The 23,292-nt window shown below is 44.2% G+C and overlaps 1 protein-coding gene across 1 annotated transcript in view; it reads left to right on the top strand.

The window, feature by feature from the left end:
* Positions 1-23,292, top strand: part of GTF3C2 (general transcription factor IIIC subunit 2) — a 2,978,836-nt gene that overhangs the window by 1,929,282 nt on the left and 1,026,262 nt on the right. Inside the window, exon 11 of the mRNA XM_044075341.1 lies at positions 19,043-19,074. Coding sequence (XP_043931276.1) covers positions 19,043-19,074 — 32 coding nt within the window. The remainder of the gene's footprint in view (positions 1-19,042; positions 19,075-23,292) is intronic.

Genomic DNA, 23,292 nt, shown 5'->3' with positions numbered 1-23,292 from the left:
CACTACCCCACTCGGGCATCATAGATAAGCTATCCAGCTTAAATATAAACCCCTGTGTCACAAGATGGGTCACAAACTGGCTCAAAGACAGAACCCACAGAGTGGGAGTTGCTGGAGCCATGTCAGACTCGAAACCGGTCACAAGTGGCATCCCACAGGGTTCTGTCCTGGGACCACTCTTGTTCGGTATATACTTTTCCGAGGTACAGGCAAATGTAGAAGGACTATGGCTCACCAAGTTCGCAGACGACTGCAAACTGGGCGCCATAATCAACTCTCCAGCTGACACAAACATCCTTCAAAAAGGTCTCACAGAGACAGATAACTGGTGCCAGCACCATGGTTTAAAGCTAAATGCCAAAAAATGTATAGTCATACCCTTTGGCAAAAACAATGTGCCCACAAGTTACCACATAGGCGGAAACCCATTAAGTACAGAGAAAGTTGTTAGGGACCTGGGGACCCAAGTTGATAGCAATCTCTCCTTCGAAAACCACATTGCCAAAGTGGTTAGAAAGACCTTCTACATAGCCCACCTCATCACGAAGGGTTTCACATCTAGATCAAGAGAGGTAATCGTGCCCCTTTATTCATCCCTCATCATAGAATACAGTGCCTCTTTTGGGATGTCCCTTACCCGACACCTGCAGCAATTAGAAAGACCCCAAAAGTATCTCACCAAGAGGATCAAGGGTCTCGAACAGATGCCATATGCTGCTCGGTTAAAAAAACTCCAGCTCTACTCAGTTGCATACGCCTACTTCGAGGCGATTTATGCCTGACATACAAAGCTATGTCAAATCCAGAATTAATGGACATGCTCCACCTCAGTAAATCTAAATCCCTTAGAGTCACACGCTCGAGGGACTTGAACCTCAGCACAGAAATAAATAGAACTTGCTGGAGGGATAGGTTCATAACCCAGAGGCTCCCTTCGCTCTGGAATAGAATTCCAGTTCATGTGAGGCAGAGCACCTCACTGAATCTCTTCAAGAAGAATCTCGATAGGTGGATGGGGGATCGTAGGTTTGTCCCAGGGATTACTCCCGTGTCACTATTAGACAGAGGCACAGTAAACTAAACCTTAAAAAGGGCACAGTATACTCAAATCAAGGGGTGGCGTAAGCCATACAGAATCGGGCTAGGCTTATAATTGCGCCAGGGCAGATAGCCTAGTATGAACCTATGAACCTATGACTCTTTCTGGTACCCAGAAAGGACAAAGCCTGGAGGCCCATTCTGGATCTTTCATCTCTAAACACTTAGCTGGATGTTCTGAAATTCAAAATGTTGACATTACAGCAGCTTCTTCCCATGCTGGGCAAGAAAGCTTGGCTCGTGACTTTGGACCTCAAGGAGGCTTACCTGCATGTCCCTGTCAGACAAAACTGCAGAAGATACCTCGGATTCATAGCTGGTTCAATGCACTATCAATTCTCTGCACTGCCCTTTGGCTTATCTACTGCGCCCATCATCTTCACAAAGTGCCTGGCACCAGTAATTGCATTTTGCAGATTGAAATGAATTCATATTTATCCGTACCTGGGCGGCTGCCTGATTCAAGCAGAGAGCAAGGACATTCTTCTAAAGCATCTGGCATTTGTAAAAAAAGTTATTAAGTTTCCTGGGGTATACAGTGAACGAAAAGAAATCAAAACTAGTGCCCTCACAAGAGATTATATTCCTGGGTGCCAGCTTGAACACAACGGCCCAGATGGCTTATCTCACGCCAGACAAGCAAGGACAACTCACTCAATACTTTCAATTGATGGCAACAAAGACCCAACTCCCTGTAAGAAAAATTATGCAGGCCTTGGGTTACATGGCATCCTGCATACTACTAATTCCATATGCCAAACTGCATATGAGGAAACTACAATGGTACCTAAAGAATGTATGTTCTCAACACTGTCAAAGTTTGGAAACAGTTATACCACTAATCCCTTGCCTTCAACAGGAGTTTCAGTGGTGGGCTCAAGCTTGTCACCTTAACAAGGGACAGCCTTTTACACAACCCACAGCCAGGCAAACACTGGCAACAGATGCATCGGATTACGCCTGGGGAGCACACATGGCAGCCAAATGTATTCAGGGCACGTAGCCCGCAGAACAAAGGCATCTTCACATCAATCAAAAAGAGATGCTAGCTGTACAAAATGCCCTTATAGCTTTCAAGGACCTGCTGCATCCAGGATAACTACTGATACAGACAGACAACACCACAGTTTTGTGGTACATAAACAAGCAAGGGGGCACTCACTCCTATGCCTTATGCAGACAAGCCATGACCTTGTGGAACACCGCTATAAACCTTCAAGTTCATCTGCATGCACAATTCCTGCCAGGAGAGAAAAACACACTGGCTGACGACTTAAGCAGAAACATCATGGATCCCCACAAATGGGAATTGAATCCACAAATATTCAGAATGATAATACATAAATGGTGGAGCCTGGACATAGATCTGTTTGCATCCCCAATAAACTGCCAGCTACAAAAATTCTGCACAAGGAGTTACCATCCACAAGCATGGAAAGTGGATGCCCTCTCATTCAGCTGGGAGAACCCACAAGTATACGCTTTCCCACCACTACCTCTCCTACCAAAGGTACTCATAAAAGCCAGGCAAGAAGAGCCAAAGATGATCCTGATTGCACCAGACTGGCCACGCCAGCACTGGTACCCAATCTTAAGGAGCTTAAGCACAAGAACCACCCTGGATTTTGCATCAAATCCCACATCTGCTGACTCAGCACAACAATCAAATACTACACAGCCAGCTAAAGACCTTAAACCTAGCTGCATGGAAGATTCCTTAGTGAAGCAAGCAATGCCTCTCTCCATAGCTGTTATGGATGTCATTCTGGAGGCCAGAAGGCCTAGTACTAGGAAAGCCTATTCGGATAAATGGAAGAGATTCTATGCCTGGAACAAAACTCACAGCCTTGACCCTCTTGTTCCAAACATTCCTCAGATACTGCAATACTTAACTGAGATGCTGGACAAAGGCCTCTCCTTCTCATCCATCAAGATCCACACCTCTGCCATCTCTGCTCATTACAACACGGATCCACCAATTTTCTCTAATCCTCTGTTAAAACAGTACCTCAGAGGGGCTAAAAACATAAGACCGCCCCATAGAGTACCTACTCCAACTTGGGACCTCAACTTTGTTTTGGAAAAACTAACTTTACTTCCTTTTGAGCCAGCTAACACAGCAGAATTAAAGTATATCTCTTGGAAAACTGCTCTGCTCCTGGCAATAACATCAGCACAAAGAGTTTCAGAATTACAGGCACTAATGGCAGTGGAACCTTTCCTCATTTTCCACCAGGGCAGGGTGTCTTTAAGAACTAACCCTACGTTTATGCCAAAGGTGGGATCCAGTGTGGCTCTAAACCAAACTATTCACCTGCCAACTTTTTATCCTAAACCGCAGAATAAAGAGGAGAGACTACTGCATTCTTTGGACATTGACAGGCAGTTACGCTTCTACTTGGACAAAACCAAAGCTTTCAGGAAATCTGAGCAATTATTGGTAGCATATGCTGCAGGAGCACAGGGAAAAGCCATTTCAAAACAGACTATTTCAAAATGGATAGGACATTGTATACGTTTTTGCTACACATACCATGGAAAACCTGTACCTAGCAGCATTAGATCTCACTCCACCAGGGCAACAGCCACTTCAACTGCCTACCTCAGGGGAGTACCTACCAAGGATATTTTGGAAGCAGCAACTTGGAGTTAAACTTGGAGTTGAAGGCGCCTCGCTGAAAACCGGAGAACCGGCGACTGGCTTAGAAGAGGCTTCGTCGTCAATTTTGGGCCTCGGATGCCTATCCTTGTCTTTGCACTTTTTGTGTATACCGTTCGTCAGAAGTTCTGACGGCATGGTATAATTGAATATTCTACCAAAATAATGTCGGGCAAAATCAAACAGACGTTTAATAGTCCACTTGTTAAACCTAGCACAAAACCGACAACCAGTGACGTTGTGGTCAGGGCCTAGGCATGGGATACAATAGGAATGGAAATCCTTATGAGGTATTTGCTTCCCACAAGAAATACAGTTATTAACTTTTACTGACATCGGTCTGAGGCAAGAAAAAGTTTCCCCAACGGGGTGTTAGCTTTGTAGAAGACTTCGGTTTTGGATTCGGAATGAAAATCTCAGGAGACGGCCGACCGGCACTTGCTAACTGCTTTTGCTTCAGGCACCGCGCTGCAAGAAAGACTGAAGAAAATGGCATCGGCTGCATCTTATATACCCCTGTCGCACTGACTTCAGGGAGGAGGTGACAGCAACCGATGCCGGACCAAGACTTTGGAACTCTGGCCGACTGCGGGACCACCTGAAGGCAGGATAACCCAAGTGTGTAATGACTGCAGCAGTGTTTACACTCGAACATCTACATTTATGGTAGGTGCAAAACTGTACTTTCTGTACATACCTTCACCAAGCATTACCATCTGCCTCTATACTCTAAATCCAGAGCTGGCTTCGCCACTGCAGTGCTGCAGGGCCTTATAGCCACCCCTAGTGCCTTATAGAACCAGCCACCCTACCTCAGCTTTGGGATTCTACCCAAGTGTAATGACTGCAGCAGTGTAATAACACGATGAATATAGTACAGTTTTGTACCTACCATAAATGTAGATGTTTGAGTGTATACACTGTTGCAGTCCAGGTTACCGTCCCTCCTTCCCCTCTTACTGGCTGGTACATACCTATGTCTTCTACCCTTACTACCTATGGGGAGTATTTGCTGGTAGCTATAAGTTGTTTTTTGCATTTCTTATGTATGTTTTATTAGCAATTGCAATTGCCTACCTATTTAGAGGCACCTGACATCTGGGGCAAGAAAAACTGAAGAAAATGGCGTTGGCTGCATCTTATATACCCCTGTCGCACTGACATCAGGGAGGAGGCAACAGCAACCAACGCCGGACCAAGACTTTGGAACTCAGGCCGACTGGAGAACCACCTGACGGCAGGATAACCCAAGTGTAATGATTGCAGTAGTGTATACACTCGAACATCTACATTTGTGGTAGATACAAAACTGTACTTTCTTAGTTTAGGATATGTTGATAGTGGTTTCCCTATTCCTAAAACGGAAGAAAAAAAAGTTTATTCTTCAGATTTATATGGGGAACATGGTTGAACCCAGTAAAGAGGGGTATCCTTTAATGTATGAAAGAGGAAGGGACAGAGGGCTTACATTAATAAATCCAGTGGTTTATATAGCTGCCCTAAAATTTCGTGGAATTCATTTAAAATATAGTAGTATATGCTTTATTGGTGAATTTCTCTGGAGGAAATATGAAAGCATGTGGGATGGAGTGCAGAATAACTAGAGGAGAAGGAATGTTGCAAATTGCTGTGACTGGACATAGGTTCAAAGGTTGGGACTAGGCTATTAGCCCTAGGGCCTATACAAGCCTAGTCATAACAATTCCCTGGATATTTCTTCCCACAATATTTTCTTCCCTGGACCCCTGTCTAGCAGGGCGAATGACGTGATCCCTGGGGTGAATTTCCTATCTCCCATCCAATCGTCAAGGTTCCTTTTGAAGAGGGACAAGGAGGCACTCTGCTTGACATGTATGGGCAGTCTGTTCCAGATTATGGGGAGTCTCTGGGTCAGGAACTTTTATCTCCAGCATGTTTTGTTCATTGTGATGACAAGGTTTAGATCCCTGGAGCATGTGGCTCTGAGGGATTTGGATTTCTTTAAGTGGAGCATGTCCAACTGCTCGGGGTTTGACATGGCCTTGTATGTGAAGCAGAGATTGCCTCTGTGTAGACGATATGCCATAGAGTATATCTGGAGTTTTGCTTTAGACGGTCAGCATAGGACATCTGCTTTAGGCCTGTGATTCTTTTAGTGAGGTATTTCTATGGCCTTTCCAGCTGTTGCAAATGTCTTGTGAGGTACATACCAATCGGGGCGTTGTACTCTATAATGGGTCTAATGAGGGATGAGTACAATTTGACAATGACCTCCTTTTTTCTGGATGAAAATCCCTTAGTGATGAGGTGTGCCACATAGAAGGATTTCCTGACTGTTGTGGCGATGTGGTTATTGAAGGTAAGACCACTGTCTACCTGTTTCCCTAAGTCTCTCATCACACTTTCGGTGTTTAGTGTACTGCCACCTATGTGGTAATTCATGGGTACATGTTTTTTCCCAAAGGGGATGACTATACATTTCTTGGCATTAAGCTTGAGCCCATGACTCTGCCACCAAGCATCTGTTTCTGTAAGGCCCATTTGTAGAATATCCACATCATTTGGGGATTCAATACTAGCTCCCAGTTTGCAGTCATATGTGAACTTTGTTAGCCAGAGTCCATTAGTGTTGGCCTGTACTTCAGAGTAGTAAATGCCAAACAAGAGCGGTCCCAGGACGAATCCTGAGGTACTCCACTTGTCACTTGTCTGGAGCTGGATTTGGAGTTGGCTACTTTTACAGTCTGGGTTCTGTCAGTAAGCCAGTTGGCAACCCGGGTGATGTGTGGATTTATGCCCAGCTCAGTAAGTTTATCTATGATTCCAGTGTGGGGGATGGTGTCGAAGGCCTTGGCGAGGTCCAGATAGGCTATGTGGACCGCCTTACCCTCGTCCACAGCTCTGGAGACTGATTTGAAGATGTCAATCAGGTTCAGGAGACAAGATCGGCCCTTCACAAACCCAAACTGGGTGGGATCCAGTATTTGATGGTTGCCAATGTCTTTGTTTATAGGTTCCATGATAATGCATTCCATGACCTTGCAGATCAGGCTCATCAGACTGATGGGACGGTAGTTACCGGGATCCAAGGTGGATCCCCCCCTTGTGGAGTGGGATAACTGTAGCTGTGCGCCACTCAGTGGGCATGAAGCCTGAGGTGAGGCACTGATTAAACATGACACTTAAGTGAGGTGCCAGTTCATTTTGTAGTTCATGTAGTTCATAGCCCGGGATGTCATCTGGTCCCATGGATGTTGTATTCTTAGCTTTGGAGAGTGCAGTTTCTACCTGTGTGGCCATGATTACCAGAATTTGGCAGTCCTTTGCTATTGAGATGGGCCCTTTAGGAGGTGAGAGGGGGGTGAAGTTGGCACTAAATCGATCTGCCAGCATATTGGCAATATCCTTGGGATCCGTATATTTAATGCCATTCTGTTGTAGCTCAGAGCTAGATCTGAGCATTGCCATTTAGATTCTTGACATAACTATAGAATGCCTTGTGGTTATCTTTGGAATCTTTGGCAATTTTATTTTCGTAACTAGCTTTGTAGGATTTTATGAGGGATCTCAGCTTCTTACTGAGGCTGGTAAGGAAGTTTTTTTTTTGCATCCTGGGATTTTCCTCTTTTCTGCAAAAGTTCCTTCCTTCTGTTGTATAGTTTGTTTATGGCAGGGGACCACCAGGTTGGCTTCCTTTTTTTGGAGGAGAGTGTCTTGGTTCTATTTGGGATGGCACTGGTCATGCACGAATGGATGTGCTCGTACAGTGCCTTAATGTAGGATTCAGCAGTCGTACTTTCAGCTCCTGTCTGCATGGGTGTCATGATGTTTGTCACTTCTGACTTGAGTAGCATGACATTGACTTTGGAGAAGTTTTTTTCAGAGGTTTCCTTACTGGGGGGGGCTGGGATGTGGATGTCAGGGGTGATTTGCTTATGGTCAGACCCGACCAATGAGGGGGGTGTCAACTGGCGTGGAGCATCTATCTCCCATGTTGGTAATGACCAGGTCTAGGATATTGGTGCCCCTGGCTATTCATAAAATTCTTGAATGGAAAATAAAAGTTAGTGATTAAGTTATAAAAAGGAAATGATAGTATGAATCAGTAATGTTCTCATTTTATTAAGCTGTAGGAAGGTGTACCAGGGCAGTATAATGTTTCTATTAAGCAGAGGCAGAATAGAATGCAGAGGGCCAAATTTAGAAATGTTATTTATGGTGCACACCTTAAGTATCCATTAACAATTTACATACAGCAGTTCCTCAGTGCTGCACCACAAAGAGATACAGCATTGCAGTGGGCTATCTCTGTGGCCTGATATATCTAATGAGGCATTCGGTGGGGGGAGGGCAGCCTGTGCTAATTAGGAAATGCCTGCAGTAAGACAATTACACAGCCAAGCAATTTTGCTTCATTGCATAAGCTATCTTGTTTGCCCATGTTAATGAATATGGCCTCAAGCTTATGTTCACGCAGTTATGTTAGAGGTAAGTGCCAGGGATTTTAATGGGCAGGTATTGTTGGAGGGGAGGTGCATGCGAGTCTGTGTGTGGCTGCATGTGTGAGTGAATGTAGAGGTATGAGTTTTGTAAGGTGCGTGTGTGTTTGTGTGTTTGGGTGGTTGCAGTACGGGAGTTATTTAGGGAATGTGTAGTGTAGGGGGGTGTGTGTGTGTTTGCGAAAATATTGGGAGATGGTGAACCCTGGACATGAGGGATACTGTTCATATATCATGTCGTAAAGGCAATAAAAGAAAATTATTTATTTATTTATATATGTTGACCGGGAGTGTCCGACTGGACGTAGGTCCATTTTCAGCGGAGGCCCGGGGAGAAAAGCTCCACAGTTAAAATAAACAGACAGTAGTTACATTGGATTACATAGTGATTAAAAATTTACATAGCAATTACTTACAACATATTTATAGATGAAGAATATAGTACATCAGTAGACAACTAGAATCTTTATTTGTGAAGTACATAACAGACATTAACAAATGTTACAAGAAGAAGTTCCTGCTGTAAAATAAGTACTGGCTTATGAGCATCTGAGCTTGCTATAATCAAGGTAGTTAGTGGAGTGGAAAGAAAGGTAGTGGTTGGATGGGGAGGGTGATATTAGAGTGGGAGTTGCAAGGGCATAGCCAGCATGGTTTTAGGTGCGCTTTTAGTAAAGTTTTGAAGTGGGTGCATGATGGTATGGAGGTAACTGTGGGTGGGAGGGAGTTCCATAATTTGGCTATGGTGCAAGAGAATAGTGCTTCACCAGCAGAGTTATTGGCTTTAGTGATCTGCAAGTGATTTTTGCTGCTGGTGGTGCGATAGGATTGGAGTAGATTCTGGAGGGATGGGACATTTAGTGGATGATTTACTAGTTTGTGGGCAAGTGAGAGTTGATACCATTGAAGGAGGTGAGGGAGTTCAAGCCAGCCCAGTTCAGCAAGTGAGAGACAGTGGTTACTACGGTAGGATGCCCCTGTGGCGAATTTGGTGATTTTGTTGTAGCAGGTCTCTAGCTTGTTTAAATTGCATTGCCTTAGGTTGGTATATATTGGACAGGCGTAAAGTAGGGTGGAGATAAGGTGGGAATTTGCTATTGAAGTCTTTGCTGCTTTGGTGAGAAGTTGCTTTCTTCTGTATAGCGCTCCTAGTTTAATGTGGACTTTTTTTATGGTCAAGGATATGTGAATGTCAAATTTTAGTTTATTGTCTATTTCCACTCCTAGCAATTTGGTGTGTTCAGTTGGGTATATAGTGGTGTTGTCTTTTGCTGTGATGTTAAAGTGAGAGTTGGTTTGAGTTTGTTTGGTGGGTTGGAAGATGAGTAGTTTAGTTTTGTTTGGGTTGAGTATTAATTGAGCATTGAATAACCATGTTTCAACAGAGGAAAAGGCTTCCTGTGTGACTTTTTGCAGTTTGGGTAGGGACTGGGCTGAGCAGATGATGGTTGAGTCATCTGCATATTGTATGAGTGTGCCATGTTTGGTGGCAGAGGCAAGATTATTGGTGAAGACAGAGAAGAGTAGGGGTCCAAGGATGGATCCTTGGGGAACCCCTATGGAGACAGGTAGTTGGGGAGATATGTCATTCTGCCATACAACGGATTGTTGGCGGTCAGACAGGTAACTCTGAAACCAGTTGGTGACCGATTGTGAGAAGGATAGGTTATTGAGGACAGAGATAAGTTGTTTGTGTGGCACCATGTCAAATGCTTTAGATAGGTCTAGGAAAGTAGCAGAGGAGAGATAGCCATTGTTTTTATGCTGAAGGATAGTGTTAGTAAAGGAGAGTAAGGCAGTGGTGGTGCTATGGTTTGGTCGGAAACCATGCTGAGTATTGGAAAGGAGGTTGTTAGTAAGGAGGTAGTCTGAGACCTGAGAGTGTATGCATCTCTCTAGTATTTTGGAAAATAAAAATAAAAAAGAAAATGTTTTGCAGTATGAAAGACATAGGTGGGGGGAAAGCTAGACACCAGGCATAACTCTTAATATTTTGCTTTAAAATCACTTAAAAAATTTAGAAAAAAGACTTCCAGTACAAAGGCTTTAGGGTGGGGTGAGGTGGACAATAGACACAAGGGATACTTTTTGTATTGTGCCATTACCTTTGGCACTGAGCACCTCATTGTTAGCTCTCTGTACCACCACCGTACACAAGACATGCTCCTACGTGTCACTATAAAGTCTTTAAAATTAAAATAAAAGGTGGGAAAAACTTTTGAACTCTGCACCCTTTACACAGAAAACAGCTTACCAAGTTAAGAACCTTAACCCTGTACACTGAGAAGCGAGTGTAGCATATTTTTTTTTTGTTGCACAGTAAGTATGAGACACTAATGTTTGGCATTATTCACTACTTAGCAATGGTCTATAAATTCTGAGAGACAGAGCAGTATAAGAAGCTGAGGCAGGAGCAGTCTGTAAAATCATTGACAATTGAGAGGGATGGGAGTGTCGCTGTGTAGGGGGATGGCTTTGTGACAGAACCAGAAGGGACACTAGATAAAAAAAGGAGACTTTTTAAACTGCTAGGCAGATTTAAAAAGTTAATAGAGCAACAGGTATAGCATAATCATGCACTTAATAAACAATAAGAAGAATGAAGCTCTACTGTCTGCCTTTATTGATTGACTGTATGGGTCCATGATTTATTCAGGGGGGGGCAAAAATAAGATGCATTGGGGGTTTTCTGTCAACTTTGGGACAAGTAAGAGGTATGTTGGTGTGTTTGTGTATATGGGAGAGAGAGTGGGGGTACCTGTGCCAATGACATGCATTGGCTGCCAGTGAAAAAAAAGAAAACTTCTGATTTGCACTTGTGTTAGTTGAGTGCCATTTAGAGACATGCAGATAAACCAATGATGAGGTATTTCCTAATTGTAATTAACTTTTCTCTGAAAGTCAACTTCCTGCATGGTCAAAACCATCCCATCTGGCTGCAGCTCTTACTGGCAGCAGTGGAGTTCTTTCTGAATCTCCAGGAGAAAGTGGAAGAATTTAGTGATTTTATATGGAATTAATGATAGGAAAATTATAGGTTCTCATATGTGTGTACTAGGCTAATGACCACAAGGGCCTTTTTAAGCCTAGTCATGCATCCTAAATCTGACAAGTTCTGATACCCTTGGTAAGTGTAAGCAGGGATTTGGGAGATGAAGCATTTACAAACGGGCCTGGGAGATGAAACTTCTACAGGTTGCCTGTGTCCATTAGAGACATATTTGTCAATTACCTGACAAAGGAAAAATTAAATATGCTGTCTTGGAGGAAAGGCTATGTAACATTTGTAAAGTGAAAGAAATGTTAGCACATGCTTTAACTTGTAATTGTGAAACATTATTGGGTGGACGTAAATGGATAGCATAATATTTGTCACGTGATTTACCTACCCTCGCCTACCTTAATGTATGGATGTTATGAATCAACAGTCAAACAAGGAAGAGATCATTATGATAAAGAAATTATCAGTGCAGTATGGGCTTTATGGAGAAAACATGAAGAATTACCATATAATAGGCTGTGTAAGATTGTTCTGTAATATTTAAACAATAACCTACGGATGAGTGTGGGTAATGCTGTATTTAGCCACAGTTGGTGTGGTTTGGTCAGGAGGGCGAAGCCCGAGTGATGAAACAAAGGCAACAGTGGGTAAGTCCAGCATTGCCCACACCCAGCCATGGGTTATTGCTATTATACAATGACATTATTTAAGAAAAAATACTTTTCTTAAATAATGTCATTGTATAATGACTCCGTGCTACCCTTCCACAGGTATCCTGGGGCATTTCTGATATACTGCGCATATGTAAGCGTCGTGTTACCATGCTTGCACAGTACATCAGAGCTGGACAGAGGTAGCAATGGAGAAAGGAAGATCTCTGTTGCTTTTTAAGTATCTCGCTATGTTAAATGAGTTTAACATAGCGAGATATCTAAAAAGCAACCGAGAAAGGAAGATCTCCGTTGCTTTTTTTTAAAGCTATTTCACTATGTTAAACGAGTGTAACATAACAAGATATCTTTAAACAAAAAGCAACGGCGAAAGGAGGATCTCCATTGCTTTTTTTAAGCTGTCTCGCTATATTAAACTCAAGCAACGGAGATCTTCCTTTCGCCCTTGCTACCTCTAGACAAGGAAAAAAAAAGTCAGGCAATATATTAATGGAAAAGGTCTGGGCGACTGGACCTTTTTCCGTTAGTATCTTCTCGGATTTACAGCGGTCACGCTGGTTGGGCTGGCCAATCAGTGTGCTCATTTTTGAACGTTTAGGGCTAGTCATTATATAATGAAGAAGTCATGACAGCTGTGGTTGAAAGAGTGGGGTAAAAACTAATTTGCTTTTGATACATTCATATATTCATTATCATTTTGTGTTTGTCCCTTATATTGATATAGATGTCTTAAGTGGCAGATCATTTTGTGTGTGTGTATATAGACCGAATGCATGGAAAAATTGTGTATAAACGGTATAAGCAGTGCTGTGGGATGTTATACATCCACCTAAGCTGCCACCAGCTCAAGCAAATAGGACCTTGACTTAATATTTTATGTGAAGGATATTGGTCAGGAGTGCAGCACCTTCTAATGCTGCATTGCAGTGACAGCAATTTGAAAAATTATTAAGTTGTCTAGAGTGGGAAAAGAACCCACAGCCTGTTGATCTAGCACTAAAGGAGAGTGCACTTACCAGTATGTTGGCATTCTATAGATGTTCATCGTGCATACAGCTGCAGTCATAACAGATGGGTTTTCCTGCCGTCAGGCGGGTCCTCGGTCGGCCGAATTCCAAAGTCTAGGTCCGGCGTAGATTGTCGTTGCTTCTTCCCTGACGTCAGTGCGACAGGGGTATAAAAGAACCAGCCGACGCCATTTTCTCCAGTCTTTCTTGCCGCGCGGTGCCCGAAGCAGAAGCAGTTCGCAAGTGCCAGTCGGCCAGCTCCTGAGATTACAAAAATTTTGCAACCGAAGTCTTCTTGAAAGCTAACTACCCCGTTGGGGAAACTTTTCTTGCCTCAGACCGATTTCAGACAAAGTTAATAATTGTATTTCATTTGGGAAGCAAATACCGCATAAGGATTTTCATTCTCTCTGCACTCCTTGCTTAGGCCCAGACCACGACGTCTCGGCCTGTCGTTTTTGTGCTACATTCAACAGACGCACCATTAAGCGTCGGGTGGAGTTCACCCAACATTATTTTGGCAAAAAATTTAATTACATTATGTTGTCGGATACTCCGACTCCAGTTTTGAGTAAAAGACGCAAAGATAAGGACCGACATACGAGGTCCGCGGCTTCTACCGACACCACGCCAAAGCCGACTACAGGTGGTCCGGTTCTCAGTGAGGCACCTACGCAGTCCCTGACTACCGACAACACTTCATTGGCGGTGTCTACTGTACCCGAGGTCGCAGGCTCCTCGGCCCACACCCCGACTACCGATACCGAAGCCACTCTAGGCGGTGAAACTCAGAGTTTAGACAGGTCTGCCACCTCTCAAGGTGTCTTCAGGCCTTCCTCTTCTTTTTCCATCAAGGCTTTCACTAAGTCTAAAGCAACCATGCATTCTAAGAGACAAGCTCCACAGGGCCCTTCTCCAGGCCCCATGCCTAAAATACAGATGCTCAAAATGACTGAGGATTTGATTACTCTTATCAGGGGTTCTCAACCCCCCCCCCCCCCGGACAAAAGGCCCAGAGTGGAGGAAGAATCCCCCTCCTCGGACCAGGCCTCCATTATTTCAGAGCACTCTGATGAACAGGAACATTCATACTCCCCTTTTGAAGATTCTGATGCAGAGGAGTGCATTCCCCCTGTCTCCCCTCCCCCCCACCCCCACTGAGGATTACTCTTTTGGGGAAACCTTGCATACCTTGAGGGAACACTTCCACTGGGAAGGCCAAGAGTACTCTGACTCCAAGAAAAGGCTTAGGGATTTTCTCTTGCTCCCTCAGCACAGGCCTCTGGCTATACCTCCTGTCTTAGACATTCTAGATGATGTGTATTCGGAGGCCTGCCTTAACCCAGACTCTTTACCTCCAGCCCCAGTCAAGCCTGACAGGTACTACCGGGTTCCTGACTCACACCAATTCTTATACAAAAGCCATGCGGCTGACCCAGAAACTGTCTCACAGGGCCCCAAGGGAATTAAGGCCTCCACTGCTAAAAATCCATTACCTTCAGAGAGAGATTCCAGAGCTTTAGAAAGGTGGGGGAAAAAGGTATACACCTCGGCCACTTTAACCATGAGGGCATTAAACTGCCAGTTCCATATGTTAAAGTACCAACAGTTTCTGTTATCACAGTTGAGAAGCAAAATGTCACAACCTGAACAACCAGACTTGAAGGAGTTGCAGGATTTGATGCATAGTGCAGAACAAGTGGGTAAACATACCTTGCAATATGGCTTTGATGTTCTAGAGGCCTCTTGTAGAGCTGCTGTTACAGGATCAGTCATACGTAGACATGCCTGGCTCAAGGAGCAAACCTTACCAGATCATGTCAAAGCTAAATTACTAGATGCCCCTCTACAAAAAGATGTATTATTTGGTGTTAAAGCTGAGGAGGTATTAAAGAAAATGGAGGAAAAGGCTAAATCAATGCAAACAGTGAAATATTTCCTACATGTACAACCTCCACGTTTCAGTAGAAATTGGCCTTCCAAAAATTGGTCCTTTCCAGCTACAGACAGACCCCAAAGAGGTAGATACAGGCACCCTAGGGGCAGAGGGCAATCTCAAGGATTGTTTAGAGGCAGACAATGGCAAGCTCCTACACAAAGAGGTTGTGAGGATAGTTCACAGCCATTCAGAAAGCAAACCCAATGACTTTCCCCTTTGCATGCCAAGCAAGGCTCAAATGGCAGCACCTTTATGCGGAAAACTGGCATTATTTTCGAAAAATTGGCATATTGTCACAAAAGACAAATGGATCCTGGACATTATAAACAGAGCCTACAGATTCCATTTTCACACCCTTCCAAAAATGAGAGGCATGCCAAACCTGCCACACAATCAAAGGGCAGAGGCACAAAGACAAATTTCAGATCTCATGGACATGAAAGCTATTCAAGAGGTACCTACACAAGAACAAGGTCAAGGGTTTTATTCCAGATATTCCTGGTACCAAGGAAGGGAAAAGATTGGAGACCTATTTTGGACCTATCCATCCTAAACACATTTTTACTCATGCCAAAATTCAAGATGCTCACATTACAGCAGCTTCTTCCCATGCTGGGCAAGGAGTCTTGGCTGGTAACATTGGACCTCAAGGAGGCATACCTGCATGTCCCAGTCAGACAAGATTGCAGAAGATACCTCAGATTTCTTGCAGGTTCGACCCATTATTAATTCTCTGCATTGCCCTTTGGCTTATCTACTGCGCCCAGAGTATTCACGAAATGCCTGGCATCAGTAATTGCCTACTGCAGACTTCAAGGGATACAAATATACCCATATTTGGACGACTGCCTGATCCAAGCGAACAGCAAACACATACTTCTGAAACATCTGGCTTTTGTAATAATGTTGTTGAATTCTCTGGGATACACAGTCAACAAAAAGAAATCAAGGCTAATACCATTTCAAAAAATAATTTTCCTGGGTGCCAACTTGGGCACAAACACCCAGATGGCCTACCTCACGCCAGAAAAACAGGGGCAACTAACTCAATACTTCAGAAAACTAGCAAATTTCACCAGGCTGACTGCAAGGAAAATCCTGCAGGCTCTGGGATTCATGGCATCTTGCATTCTACTAATCCCATGTGCAAAGCTGCATATGAGGAAACTTCATTGGTACCTGAAAAACCTATGGTCTCAACACAGCCACAGTTTGGAGACAATAATACCACTGATTCCATGTCTTCAAAAGGAATTTCTGTGGTGGGCTCAAGCATGCCAAAGAAACACAGGTCTCCCATTCTGCAAGCCTCAAGCAAATCAAGTCATCACAACAGTTGCCTCAGACTACGCCTGGGGGGCGCACATGACAGATCGGTGCATTCAGGGCAAATGGTCCCAAAAAGAAAAGCACCTACACATCAATCAAAAGGAAATGCTGGCAGTAATAAATGCTATTATAGCCTTCAAAGACCTTCTGCATCCAGGTCAACTATTGATAAGGACAGACAACACCACAGTAATGTGGTACATAAACAAACAGGGAGGGACCCATTCATACCCCCTGTGCAGGCTGGCCATGTCACTTTGGAACATGGCTCTGGAACTACAAATCGAACTTCAAGGACAGTACTTGCCAGGCAAGGAAAACACGCTGGCAGACAACCTAAGCAGAAATATGACAGATCCACACGAATGGAAGTTGCATCCTCAAGTTTTTACAGAGATAATTCAAGCATGGGGAAGGCCAGACATAGATCTCTTTGCCTCCCACAAAAATCACCAATTGACAAGACAAAATTCTGCTCAAGGACTTGTCATCCACAGGCCTGGAGAGTGGACGCTCTCTCGTTCAGTTGGACAACAATGACAGTTTATGCCTTTCCACCTCTTCCTCTGCTGCCCAAAGTTCTATTAAAAACCAGAGCAGACAGACCAAAGATGATTCTCATTGCTCCAGACTGGCCAAGACAGCACTGGTACCCACTCCTGAGGAGCCTGACGCATTCCCCACCATGGACCCTACCTCTAATGCCTCTTCTTCTGACTCAGCACAGCTTCAAAACTCTTCACAGTCAGCTGAAAACACTCAATCTGGCCGCATGGAAGATTCCTTAACTTCACAACATGCCCTACTCTCAAAGGAGGTGCAGGATGTCATTTTGGAGGCCAGAAGGCCTTCTACTAGAAAAGCTTACTCGGCTAAATGGAAACGGTTTTATGCCTGGAATGAGAAAAAGGGCCAGAATCCTGGAATACTGAATTTACCTCAAATATTACAATATCTAGCTGAGCTGCTAAGCAGTGGACTTTCATTCTCCTCCATCAAAATCCATGCCTCAGCCATTTCTGCAGAATACAACACTGATCCTCCTTTATTCTCTCACCCCCTCTTAAGACAGTCCCTCAGAGGGGCTAAGAATATAAAACCCCCAAGGAAGCAACCAGTACCTGCTTGGGACCTCAGTTTCATTCTAGAAAAACTAACCCTGCCTCCTTTTGAGCCAGCTGCTTCAACAGATCTGCAATATTTGTCATGGAAAACAGCCTTCCTTCTGGCTATCACCTCAGCTCGCAGGGTATCAGAACTACAAGCCCTCATGGCTGTGCAGCCTTTCATCATTTTCCATCAGGACAGAGTTTCCTTACGAACCAATCCGCCCTTTATGCCAAAGGTGGTGTCCAGGGTAGCTTTGAATCAGGCTATCCACTTACCTACCCTTTACCCTAATCCTCAAAACAAAGGGGAGAGACTACTACATTCCTTGGACATCCACAGACAGCTGCGTTATTATTTGGACAGAACAAAGCCTTTCAGAAAATCAGAACAACTCTTTGTGTCCTATGCTGTAGGAGCTCAAGGGAAGCCAATTTCCAAACAGACAATCTCAAAATGGATAGCCCACTGCATACACTTTTGTTACTCTTTTCATGGTAAAACTGTACCTGCAGGCATCAGATCCCATTCCACAAGGGCCACAGCTACCTCTGCAGCTTTCCTCAGAGGAGTTCCTACTAAAGATATTTTGGAAGCAGCCACTTGGAGTTCTGTGCATACCTTCTCCAAGCACTACCACCTACCATTATACTCCAAAACTAGAGCAGGCTTTGTCACTGCAATCTTGCAGGGCATCCTGGCTCCTCCTAGTTCCACCTAGTGCCTACCACCCCTTTTTTAGCTTTGGGATTCTACCCATCTGTTATGACTGCAGCTGTATGCACGATGAACATAGTACAGTTTTGTACCTACCATAAATGTAGATGTTCGAGTGCTAATACAGCTGCAGTCCAGGTTTCCCTCCCTCCTTCCCCTCTTGGGACAGGCCTATTGGCTAACACCTCCTCATACAACCTAATTGGGGTATTCATTTATGGTGTATTTGCTTGCAACTACTGTTTTTTGATTATATTGCATTGCATTATTACATAAATTTATGTATTGCCTTCCTTCTGGGGGCACCTGACATCTGGGGCAAGAAAAACTGAAGAAAATGGCATCGGCTGGTTCTTTTATACCCCTGTCGCACTGACGTCAGGGAAGAAGCGACGACAACCGATGCCGGACCTAGACTGTGGAATTCGGCCGACCGAGGACCCGCCTGATGGCAGGAGAACCCATCTGTTATGACTGCAGCTGTATTAGCACTCGAACAACTACATTTATGGTAGGTACAAAACTGTACTTTTGACATTTTTATCTTATGCCACTAAATGTAGTCCAAATTTGAGAGCATAACATTGTCCATTTTGCTCACTGGATATCCCCGTGTAGCAGAACATGTCAGTAAATTTCACATCAAGGACTTTTACTTTAAACATCATTTTTTTTTCTTTTTTTTTTTTTTTTTTTGCATGAGAATCTTAAGTGAAAATGTTTTTATTATCACTGCACTGTACAACCATGTTAGTTTCAGAGGAGTGAAGCGAAATGGCTTGAACATTGTGTAATGACGATTTGAAAGGGTAACTACATTGCATAAAGTTTCAACACACCATAGTCTGATCACATTTTTACCACCAGATAGTGTTGTTTTATAGTTTATTTTTGTCACTATCTTATGAGTTATACTTCTGTTCTCTCATTCTTGACAGATAGCAATTTTTTGTTTTGGTCACGGTATGTTTGCTTGATTGCTGTGTAGTTGCTGTTGTAGCTTTACTTAACCATTTTTATTTTTATTTATTTTCAGAAGCCCAGTCTGCAGAATACCCCATATACAAGGTAAAGTCTGTCTTAGTTTTAAAGTCTAAAATAAAACATTAATTTGAGAAAAATAGTTGTTATATCTGGTTTTGTTTGAAATGGTGTAACACTAGTGTTCCTTTTGTGAAAGCATTCCAGCTCTGTAAAACATCATTTTGAAGCTACTGAATTAGAAAGTGTACAGACTGGCACATAGGCTGTATTGCTATTGATACTTATGGTGCCTTCAATTCAGGTGTTTCTGCAGGGTAATTGCACAGTAGAGGCTGACATGCATCACTTTGAAATGCATAGATGTTCTTCGTGTTTCACTGTTGCAATCATTACATTTGGGTAATCTGCTGGCAGGTTAACCTCAGTCAGCCTGAATAACAAAGTCTTGGGTCCTGTGTCAGTTGCTGTCTCCTCTTCCATGACGTCAGGTTATCAGGGGTATAAAACATGCAGCCAACAACATTTTAACCAGTCTTTATTGCCACGCGGTGCCCGAAGCAGTTCACAAGTGCCGGTTGGCCGACTCCGGAAATTTTCGTATTTGAGTTTCAGAACCGAAATCTGCAAAATAAAGCTAAGTTCTCCGTTGGGGAAACTTTTTCTTGCTCTTTACCGATGTCAGTAAAAGTTAATAATTGCATTACTTGTGGGAAGCAAATACCTCATAAGGATTTTCATTTGTACTGTAGTCCTTGCCTAGGCCCAGATCATGACGTGCCTTGCTGTCGGTTTTGCACTAAATTTAACCAACGCACTATTAAGCGTCGGTATATTTTTGCTTCTAAATATTTTGGTTCAAGATTTAACTACCCTGAAATGTCGTCAGTTAGCAATCCAACTACTGGAGTTCACAAAAAATACAAGGAAAAAAGAGACAGACCGTCGAGGTCCAAAACCGATGACAAAGCTTCTCTTAAGTCAGTCGCCGGTACTCAGTGAGGCGCTTTCGCAGCCCCGGATACCCGCTACTTTTGAGTCGCAGGCCTCTACCGAGATCCATTCGGAGTCCGGTATGCTGCTGCGAGATTCTCAGAGTATTGAACCCACGGATGTCTCTCCCTTGGATGGGTCCGGTGCCGCTGAGCAGGCACCAGCTTCTGAGGGTGTTTTCAGGCCTCAACAGTTTTACATTAAACCGACACCAACAACAAAAACAAGATAAAAAACAACTTCTATGTCTAAAAAAACGATGCATGAGCCACGTGCTCAGGTCCCTATACCTAAAAAACAGATGACCAAAACGGCTGAGGATTTAATTACCTTGATCAGGGGTGTTCCCCCCCCCCCCCTGCTAAGAGGCCCCTAGGCAAGGCACTGATTATGAATCTTCAGATCAGGTTTCCATTTCTTCTGATTCCTCTTCTGATCAGGAATTTTCTGTTCCACCCTATGAGGATTCTGATGCAGAGGAATCCATTCCATCTGCATCTTCTCCTGAGGATTACTCTTTTGGAGAGACTTTGCATACTTTAAGGGAACATTTTCACTGGGAGAGTCAGGACTTCTCTAAATCAAAAAAGAGGCTTAGAGACTTCCTTCTTCTTCCTCAGCATAGTACTTTGGCAGTACCTCCTGTGTTAGACATTGTTTATGATGTGTTTTCGGAATCCAGCTTGGCCCCTGATTCCCTGCCACCAGCTCCTAGTAAGCCAGACAGGTAATACAGGGATGTCCTTCAAGGATGCATCTGCAGTCATCACATATGGGTTGTCCTGCCTCAGGCAGCCCTTCGGTCGGCCGGATTCCAAAGTCTGGGTCCGGCGTCGGCTGACGTCACCCCTTCCCCGACGTCAGAGCGCCTGGGGTATAAAAGCGTCAGCCGATGCCATTTTCCTCAGTCTTTCTTGCCGCGTGGTGCCCGAAGCAGAAGCAGTTCGCAAGTGCCAGTCGGCCAGCTCCTGTAATTCAGCTACCGAAGACTTCAAAAGCTAGGTACCCCGTTGGGGACTCTCTCTTGCCTCAGCCGATGTCAGATAAAGTTAATAATTGTTTAACTTGTGGGAAACAAATACCTCATAAGGATTTCTACTCTTACTGCCTCCCCTGCCTAGGCCCAGACCACGACGTCTCGGCCTGTTCAGCCTGTGCTTCCTTCAACCGACGCACTCTTAGACGTCGGGCGGAGTTCGCAGAGGAATTTTTTGGGGCTAGTTTTTCATACAAAATGCCGTCGGAGACTCCGACTTCACATTTAATAAAGAAACGGAAGGACAAGGACCGACACGCGGGCCGCGGTTTCGGCTGAAACCACGGCCAGGCCTACCGCGAGTGTCTCGGTCTCGGCTGAAACAGAGTCCTTGGTACTTCCGACACCCGAAATCGCTCAACCGACAACCTCTGCCCCGGAGGCCCCTGCTGAGTCGGTTATTGAATTTCCTTCAGACACTGGTGTCTTGGAAACTTCCGACACCATTCCTCTAGACAAAACTACTCCAGCACGTGTTGCAGCTAGGCCTCCTGCATCCATGTCCATAAAGGCATTCACCAGGGCTAAAGTTGCTAAATATACAAAAGCTATGCCTCCCAGGGTTATTCCTCAGGGACCCTCTACAAGTTCACAGATTCTTACTTTAGCAGAGGACCTTATTTCCCTGATTAGGGGATCTCAACCTCATCCGGACAGGGGCTCTCAACCTCCTCTAGACAAAAGGCCCAGGGTTGAGCCTTCTGATCCCCACTCCTCAGAGGAGGCCTCTGATGGCTCTGCTGTGTCGGACTACCAGGAGGAGGCTTTTTCGGCCTACAAGGATTCTGATGCAGAGGAATCCATCCCCTCGGCCTCACCTCCTGAAGAGCTATCCTTCGGTGAGACCCTTCACACCATGAGAGAGCATTTCAAATGGCAGGGCCAGGAATTTTCTAATTCCAGGAAAAGATTAAGAACTTTTCTGCATTTAACTCAGCATAGACCTTTGGCTATTCCTCCTGTTTTGAATGTCATTGATGATGTGTACTCTGTGTCTAGCATAACCCCTGACACTCTTCCCCCGGCCCCTGTCAAACCCAATAGGTACTACAGGGTCCCGGACTCGCATCATTTTCTTTACAAGGCCCACTCTGCTGATCCAGAAACTATTTCCCAGGGCCCTAAAGGGGTTGCAGCTGCCACCTCTAAAAATCCACTCCCCTCTGTAAGGGAGTCCAGGGCTTTAGAGAGATGGGGTAAAAAAGTGTATACTTCTGCTACTCTTTCTATGAGAGCATTAAATTGTCAATTTCGTATGATACAGTACCAAGAGTATTTGTTAGATGAATAGCATAAGAAACTGTCTTCACCTGAACCCCTAGATCGCAAATCACTACAGGATCTGGTACATAACTCCCAGCAGGTTAGTAACCATTTCTTACAATGTGGTTATGATGCATTGGAAGCTTCATGTAGGTCAGCTATGACAGGTGCAGTCATAACTAGGCATGCTTGGCTGAAGGAACAATCTCTGCCAGACCATGTTAAAGCTAAGCTTCTGGATGCTCCCCTGGAAAAGCAAAAGTTATTTGGCTCCACTGCTCAGGAGGTCTTAAAGAAGGTTGAGGAAAAGGCAAAATCTGTACAAACAGTTAAAGATTTTCTACAAGTCCAACCACCAAGATTCAGCAGAAATTGGCTTGCCAAGAATTGGTCCTTTCCGGACACAGAAAGATTTCAGAGAGGCAAGAACAGGCGTGCCAGAGGTAGAGGGCAAGCTAGAGGCTCCTACAGAGGGCGTCAATGGCAGCCTCCCAACCAGAGAGGTAGTGCAGGACCTACAACTGCTGCACAAGGACAGACTCAATGACTTTGCTTTGACTCCACCAACCAGGGCTCAATTAGAAGCAACTTTGGGCGGAAAGCTTTCTTTATTCTCAAACAATTGGCACACTATTACAAGAGACAAATGGACACTGCAAATAATAGACAGAGGATACAGGTTCCATTTTCACACATTGCCAAAAAGAAAAGGCATGCCAGACCTGCCACCAAATGAAAGGGTAGAGGCTTTGAAACAAATCTCCAACTTAATGCAAATGAAAGCTATAGAAAAGGTTCCTCTTTCAGAACAAGGCCAAGGTTTTTATTCTAGACTATTCCTTGTTCCAAGAAAAGAAAATCAATGGAGGCCTATTCTCGACTTGTCCACACTGAATACTTATCTCATTGTATCCAAAATTCAAAATGCTGACTCTACAACAACTCCTTCCCATGCTGGGCAAGGGGTCTTGGCTGGTGACTCTAGACCTCAAGGAGGCATACCTGTATGTCCC

The sequence above is a fragment of the Protopterus annectens genome, chromosome 6.part1, assembly GCF_019279795.1.
Source record: "Protopterus annectens isolate FY-2018-M chromosome 6.part1, PAN1.0, whole genome shotgun sequence".
NCBI lineage: Eukaryota > Metazoa > Chordata > Ceratodontiformes > Protopteridae > Protopterus > Protopterus annectens.
This window is presented reverse-complemented; position numbering and strand designations above follow the sequence as displayed.